Source organism: Tarenaya hassleriana, unplaced genomic scaffold, assembly GCF_000463585.1.
Source record: "Tarenaya hassleriana unplaced genomic scaffold, ASM46358v1 Cleome58, whole genome shotgun sequence".
Lineage (NCBI taxonomy): Eukaryota > Viridiplantae > Streptophyta > Magnoliopsida > Brassicales > Cleomaceae > Tarenaya > Tarenaya hassleriana.
This window is the reverse complement of record NW_010968329.1, coordinates 564,129-572,039: the sequence shown is the minus strand read 5'-3', so window position 1 is coordinate 572,039 and position 7,911 is coordinate 564,129. Positions and strand designations below refer to the sequence as shown.

Genomic DNA, 7,911 nt, shown 5'->3' with positions numbered 1-7,911 from the left:
TCCATTCAGATCACTTCTTTTCATGTGTCATCTTTTAGGTTGTCTTACATTACATCTCTTTGAGAATCTTAGATTCAAGGGTGATTCAACAAGGAAAAGAATAAAGTGGTAAGGAGGGATCAAAACTTCTAAATTTCCTCGATGAACTTCTGTCTATTTCGATTTTGAGATCAACAAAAAACGGTTCTCCAATTTACAGATCAGCTGTTTGCACCTGCTATTTTGTGGGTCTTTTTCTTGTTCCTTCATTTGCCTGGCACTTTTAAGTACAAGTACTGTCATCTGTAAATACAGATGGATCAATCTCTATGCAAAATAATCGAAAGAATCGTAGATAAGAAGCTGAAGCCGGTGGTGATGCTCGCTGTATGTTTAGCCCCGGGTTCGGATTCTTGAAGACGAGATAAGGTTTACCCTACAAGACAGCCTCGTTCACCGTTTATCTGATTGAAGACATCAGACATGAAGTTGTCTGATATCCTCTGTTTCTGGTTCAAAAATTGAAACTCAAAGCCAAATGCCAACAGCAAGAAAAAAGAACGAGAAGTTCTTCCATTGCCTTTTTGTTTCTTGGTGAATCACCACAAATTCTGAGTTTTCCCTTTGGTTTTCCTTCTGGATTCCATCTGTAATTCTCGGTATAAAATCATGCTTCTCCACAGTAGTCAGTGTCATTTGGACCTTACTCTGTGTCTGAATGCGGAAATAAACTCATCTTCCTCACGAAATTGGAGATTTTCCAAGAATACAAGAAACAGGATCCACCTGTAGAGGAATCATGATGCATTCTCAAAATCTCTTTCTGAAATAGGAAGAGACATTATTGAAATCATGATTTAGATTGTAACCTCCTAAATATGATTCGGGACAATGTGCTTACTTCTTAGTGTTAAAAGAGCTTAGAAGTTCTTCAGTTGCCTCATCCAATTTTCCATCCTCGCAAAAACTATCAAGCATTACCGCGTAAATTATAAGATTAGGATCCACACCACTCTACATCTCTAAAAAGAGTTTCTGGGCGACAACACATTGCCCACACGTAAAAACCCTTAAATGATGTGTGTTGTAAGTAATCGAGTCGGGCCGACCTCGCTTGATCCCGTATTTTGGTCCGTAATTTTTCAGGTCGGACTGGTCCGGTCCGTAATTTTACGGATTTATTCGTGTCCGATAACGGCCCACCAGCTTTTTTCGACACCCTTATATTCGCCACATCATAAAAAGTTATCGTGTCACTAATTATGAAATTAAATATGGGGAAGAACATTGGAAAATAAACGACATTGTATAAGGGTTACTTGAAATTATGCTGAGGCGGTTTGGTCCTTTGACCCGCTGAGATCAGTTTTATTTGTTGGCCCAAGTTTAAAAAGAGGCTGTTTGATTCTTTGGTTTTTACAGCGAGAATCGCACTTTTTGATTAGGTGTGGTTATTTCGGGATTCGGATCGGAATTTTAGCGGTTCGGGTCGGAAACGGTTTATTTGATTTTCTAAAATTTATACCTAATTAGTACCGTATATTATTCGGTTCAGTTCGGTTTCGGTTTGGGTATAGTTCGGTTTCAGTTTTTGTTAAAAATTTTAGAAAAATTTTAAGAAAATTTCGGTTTTTCGGAAATTTTACAAAGTTCGCTTCGGTTCGATTATGGAAAATTCGATTCTATAAAAATTATACCATTCGGAAATTTTAAACGGTATGGCTCGGAAAAAACACTGAAATTTTTGGTTCGGTACGGTTCAGTTCTGAAGAACTAAATTGAAACGTTCACCCTACTTTTTTTTACAATTGTATATAATTCATATATTTTTTTGAATCATTTAAAAAGTTTATTTTTTTCACAATTGCATAAAGTTTTTATATTTTTTTTGGATCATTTAAAAAGTTCAGTATTTTTTTAAACTTATTTAAAAAGATTAATTTTTATTTGATAAAAATAAAAATTCGATGTTTTTCTGTCAAAATTATAAATTTCAGTAATTAGAATTATATAATTTCTATACGTTTATCTTATTACATTTCAAACATATTTTAAAAAAAAAATTCAGAGTAATTTCTCTTCTATTATAATTAACAAACAGAATTCTGTTAAAATAAACCAAAATAAAAGATTGAATGGTTATAGTTTTTATTTTAATTTTTTGGATTTATTTTTTAGATTTTGGATTTTAATTTTTGGTTTTTGATTTTTGTAATATTTATAAATCTAAAAAATATAACTTTTGATTTTTAATTGATTTTTCACTAAAATAGGTTGACTAGAATAGGTTTACAGGTTTTTTAAAATACTAGATTTAAAAAATCTTTATTGTCAATTGTTTTTGAATTTTAGATTTTTAAAATTCCAAAAACTTCATCCATTTAAATTAGTTTAAACAATTCTCCTTATTGAAAATAAAATATAAAATTTAAATAATAAAAAAACAAAAGAGAAAAAGAATAAATTTTTTTTGTTCGTATTACAATAAAAATAATCCATATATTTATAAAAAAATTATTAAACTAAATAAAAAATATAAAAAAATGTAAAAAGCCAATATTGAAATGATAATACAATAAAAGATTTTTGGACATTTTCATTGTGTTTGAAAAAAACACTGAATGATTTCAATTGAATTTAAAATTCTAATTTTAAATTTTTTTGTCATACTACTTCATTTGATTTTATAGTTGTAACCTTTTTTTTTTATCATAATACTTCATATGATTTTGGATTTTTTCTCTCATTTTACCGGGATATATAAAAAAATTAAAAAAAACATAAAAAATATTAAAATCAGATTATAAAGCTGTTTTGACCATATTAAAAAATAAAATTCAGAAATTAAATAAATAAGAATAAAAAAAGAACAAAATATTTTTTCACTACATCTTTTTTTTGTTCGTATAATATAAAATTATTATATAAAAAAATTTATCAAACTAAGTAAAAAAATTATAGTTAAATAAAAAATAAAATATATAATATTAAATTATTATCTTTAATCATATTTCAAAGTTTATATTATATTTCAATAACATATTTATTTTTCTATTTCAACCATCCTCTTCTCCGTGATAGATATGTAACATGAGTTTTCTAACAATAGAAATGATTTAAATGTTATGTCCAGTTAGACACATATGAATATTCACATTTGTAGGTATTCGGTCGATTATGTACACAAATTATTTTTATTAATATACATTTTAACTTATATAAAAAACATGAACCGACGGTTAATTAAATGTAGGGGCCTAATAACCTCGAAAAGAGGGAGGCAAATGTTGGGAGGACCATTCCTCAATTGAATTATGAAGTGGACCCAAAAATCACTCTTTTCTCATCAGCCAATCGGGAAAGAGACACGTGGCACTTTGTGGAGAACGGAAAGTTGCATCGGCCTTTGGTAACCCTCACGCGCATCACTCTTCGTGGCGCTCCATTGCCCGAGATGGCATCATGTGGACCCCACATCTTTAATTCAGTGGAAATTTCGATTTTTAGATATGCAAAATCAAATCGAACCGAGACAAATAAATGAACGATGATAATAATCCATATCTGAAATGTTACAGTGGCGGACCCATAACCAATTATAATTGGGGGGCAATTTAATTTTATCATGTGTTAAATTTAATTTTATCGGGATTATTCAACCATTTAAACTAAAATTTACGTATTTTATAAAGAAATTAATTTTTTTAATTAAATAAGTAGGGCCCATGACCCCATCCAAATCAATGTAGGTCCCCCCTACATCAATAATAAATTTGGTTTACCATAAAAAAAAATCTTAAATATAGTGACTGCAAAAGAAGATAAAAGGAGGGTTTCATTTGAGGTTGGGATTACAATTAGACATTATTATAAATATAATACACGACATATGTAATGATATTATATGATCTAAAAACATAATATTTTACGCATGTCCATAGTAGAAAGAAATCTAAGGGGATCGCTCCCAAAATCTGGCAGGAAGGCCCTGTTGAGGGACCGGAAATGGACCGTATTGGATCCCATCTTCTGCTCCCACCACTTCCCATCTGCAAAAGCAAAGCAAAAAGAGAGATCCATCATTTACACATGCTCCTGCATATACATACACATATATATACACGCTTGCACTTGCATAATGTCCTCAAGTTTGTTTCCGATCCCAACAATATCTATAGTTTTATCATCTAATAAAACGGGTCCACGTCACATAAATGAAATTTTCAAGAACATGGATGGTGGGCCAGTTGTTTAGATCAAGAGATTGAGAATATGATATGATTTTATCATGATTATCCTCTATATGTATATAGGTACAATCATGATAAAATCATGTTGAGTAACTTACCGGAACTTGGTTACCAAATGATGAAGGAAGATCAAGATCTGTAACTTGGCGAGCTCATTGCCCGGGCAAGAATGCACACCGCTACCGAATGGCAGGAACGTACTCGGCTTTGGATGGACCTTTCACATATCATACCATATCGTATCGAGTTTTAATTAGTCGAGAAAAACGATATTTTGTTCGAGCTGTGTTTCTAACCTCGAATCTAGATGGATCGAGAATTTCCGGATTTGGAAAATATTCTGGATTGTGATGAATATTCCGAAACAATGGCATTACTTTCCATCCTTTCGGTATCAGATATCCTGCATGTATGTATTGTATGTGTTACAACGTCATTATAGTGTTAGTGATATATATGGACCACCAACATTTGCAAGATTTCAATAAAAAAAATGTTATAATGAAAATGAAATAAAATACCCTTGTATTCAACGTCAACCACTGCTTCTCTAAAGGTGAAGGATATGATGCTCGCCATTCTCAAGCTCTCAAGTATAACCTAATCAACACACACAAACAATAACAAGAATGAAAATTATATATGTATATATATGAATTTGATAAGTTATATGCAAATGTTCTTATGAAAACAGATCTTGATTCATACGAAAACGTATGTATACATACCCTATGTGCCAGTGGCATATCCCTAGTTTGTGCCCATGTTAATGGCTTCTTCCCTCTACCATTTTCTTCATATATAGCCATTTGCTCCGCCTGAATCCACCACAAATAATGTAAATTCCCCCGGTAAAAACGTACGTGTATATATAAACATATGTATGTATGTGTGTGTGGATAATCACCTTAACAGCTTCTAGAAGCTTCTTGTCATCATGCAAGAACTTAATGATCCATGTCAAGACACTGGCCGTTGTGTCTTGTGCAGCGAATAGCACTCCGATGATGTTATCTGCGATCTGTTCTTGGCTCAAAACATGCCCTTTCTCACCCTTGAAGCTGAGTAGATTTCCAAGAAGGTCTCGTTCCGCGAGCCTCTTCTCTTTTCTTTCACGTATGATCTTGCTCACGACCGTGTTTAACCGTTTCCTCGCCTGAAAACGTACGTACCCTTTTGATTGGCCACTCTTCAGAGTGATTATAAGAGGGTTTTTGCTTCGAAACACAAAATGGACTGTTTGGTTAATTACCATGAGGGCTTTGTAATAAGCGGTCCCGGGGAAACTTGCTGGGAAACAATTGTATCCTTTGTCCACGGTGTTGTAGCTCTCTCTCAGCATTTCTCTATAACAACCCTCCAAGTGACCAAAAATGACTAAGATACCAACGTCGAAAGCAAACTGCACAAGGCCATGTAGATGACCAAAGCTTGTCAATAACCCGAAACTTAAACAAATTCGGAAATAACGAAAAAAACACATAATAATGAAACGAAAAGGGCAGCGGAGTCATTTCATTGCTTCTATTGAGCAACACATATGCAATGATTTTGCAACAAAACGAGTTTACCTTCTTCATCTCTTGGAAGGTGGTGACTACCCGCAAGTCGTCATCAGCCCAAGATTGCAAAGAATACAGAACAATGTGTTCGATATAGGGAATGAGTCTACGGATGGTTTCCGGGTACAAAGAGGATTGAACAAGCTTCCTTATGTGGAAATGGTACTCTCCTTGGTGAAAGAACAACGCAGAAGGGCCTATCAGCTTCTCTTTGCTCCTCGGGTATGTTGGCTTGAAGAGATGAGCGTGTGTCTGCAAGACAAATCTCGCAGCCTCCGGGCTCGACAACATCACGCAAGGGCAACCTAGTATACGCGTCTTGAATATCTCCCCGTACCTACAAGGAATCCGCCGTGAGGTTTTCACAAGCAAAGGGGTGAAACGTGGGGGTCATGACCTAACTTGAGAGGCAAGCTATAAGTTTACCTTTCTTGCTTGGAGGAAAAGAAAACGTTAGGATTTTGGGAATAGAGTTGAAGGGTTTCTCCAATGTAAGGCCATCCCATGGAACCCGGAGGAAGTTTACATCTCTTCGTATTCTTCTTCTTGTTGCTCCTCTTCTTCTTCGGAACAAGGAGACATAGTAATGCCATGAAGCAGATGAGAATATACACTACGAGTAACCAAACCGCCATAACACAAACAGAAAGCAGAACACAAGCAGAAGATATGTTTACATAACACGAACAGAGTGAGACAGAGAAAGAGGAAGAGGCTGCTCTGTGTGTATATATAGAGGCGCCGAATATTATAATTAAATTTGGATAGAGACAAAAATGGGAATATTTCGATTTTCTTTTTTAAATAAAAATATTATTCGCCAAATGTAACGTGAGGAGTTGTCTATATTTCAACAATTTCGGTAGGGAAGAAAAGCATAAATCTAAATAAAGATCTTATCGATTTATATTTGTTATAAAGAACGATATGGACAACTTTTTATTTTTATTTTTAGTTTATGTAATTTTTTATTTATACGAATATTTATTTTGTAGAAGAGGGTGCTAGAACTTGCGATTCTACGTATTTTTTTTCCACTCACGTCGCCTTTGTTTCCATGGTATGAACAGTGTAATTAGCAACAAGGTTCGGTCTTTAATCACGCGCGTAATTTAATTTTAGACGATGTAAATCAGACAAAAATAATTTAATGCAATTTTTTTTCTAAATAAACGGTTCACTGGGTTTTAAATAGATACTAAATTGTTGTTAAGATAAAATTTTATTAAATGATATTTTAATAATTGGGCATTCTAATTTGGTGTATAAGACGGAATCAAAACGAATTGGCGTACTAAATGATCCATTAACAATTTAGGTGTTATAATCTGAAAATAATTTTAAAAATTACATGGGAATAAAAATATTTTTGAAAATATTTTTTTTAAATAAATAGAATCTAAACCCAATCCAATTTTAAAGGAATGGAAATTCGATACAAGAATATCAATACATTTTTTTTTCAATCTAAATAAATAAATCAATTCTCAAACTATCAATCTATATATAAAATTAAATCTCCAAATCGGTATAGATTTTGGCTCAACATATTTAATTATCTAAAGCAATGAAAAGGTATGTATTTATTTGTTTGTTTGTTATGCATTGTATTTGTTGCACACTTTTTAAAATTATATTCATTAATATATTTACAAATCTTTTTTCGAAAGAAAAAAACTTTATGGAGTCATAAAAAAGATTTAAACGAGGAGAAAAATCAAAATTATTTTATTATTTTAATCGTGGGGAGAGATGGAAATTTATGTCTTGATCTTGAGTTGTAATTTTTGTGACCACATGTCATATTTTCATCTTACATGGTCACAAAAATAAAAACAAATAAAAAATAAATATGGCACATACACTTGAAAAATACGTCATTTTTACGAACGGAGAAAGCAATTCATAATTGAATTACTTGATTTTTGATAGCTCTAATAGTGTTGATGGATTTAATAAATTTTTCATGTGATTCAGATTTATATGTATTACATATATATATATATTCGTAAATGATATAATATAAATCGGGTTTTTCCTTTGTTCGATGGGGAAGAAATAACATTTTAGAAAAGTGTTCTATATGCCTAGAAGATCATATATGAGTTCATCTATTATTT

General features: G+C 32.4%; 1 protein-coding gene across 1 annotated transcript; it reads right to left on the bottom strand.

Annotated features, from left to right (window-relative positions):
- Positions 1 to 3,797: 3,797 nt before the first annotated feature.
- Positions 3,798 to 6,491, bottom strand: LOC104798797 (abscisic acid 8'-hydroxylase 4). The gene is made up of 9 exons (XM_010520999.1): positions 6,218 to 6,491; positions 5,801 to 6,128; positions 5,482 to 5,631; positions 5,137 to 5,385; positions 4,958 to 5,047; positions 4,751 to 4,829; positions 4,526 to 4,632; positions 4,328 to 4,446; positions 3,798 to 4,028 (listed from the first exon to the last, which is right to left on the bottom strand). Exons 1-9 carry the CDS (start codon positions 6,424 to 6,426, stop codon positions 3,932 to 3,934), a joined length of 1,428 nt encoding a protein of 475 aa, XP_010519301.1. The 5' UTR covers positions 6,427 to 6,491; the 3' UTR covers positions 3,798 to 3,931.
- Positions 6,492 to 7,911: the final 1,420 nt, after the last annotated feature.

Coding starts and splice junctions, on each gene's coding strand:
- LOC104798797 (XM_010520999.1), bottom strand. CDS start 6,426: ATGGCGGTTTGGTTACTCGTAGTGTATATTCTCATCTGCTTCATGGCA. Junction 5,048..5,136: donor AGCTTCTAGAAGCTGTTAAG/GTGATTATCCAC, acceptor TGGTGGATTCAG/GCGGAGCAAATGGCTATATA. Junction 4,447..4,525: donor TCGATCCATCTAGATTCGAG/GTTAGAAACACA, acceptor GATATGTGAAAG/GTCCATCCAAAGCCGAGTAC.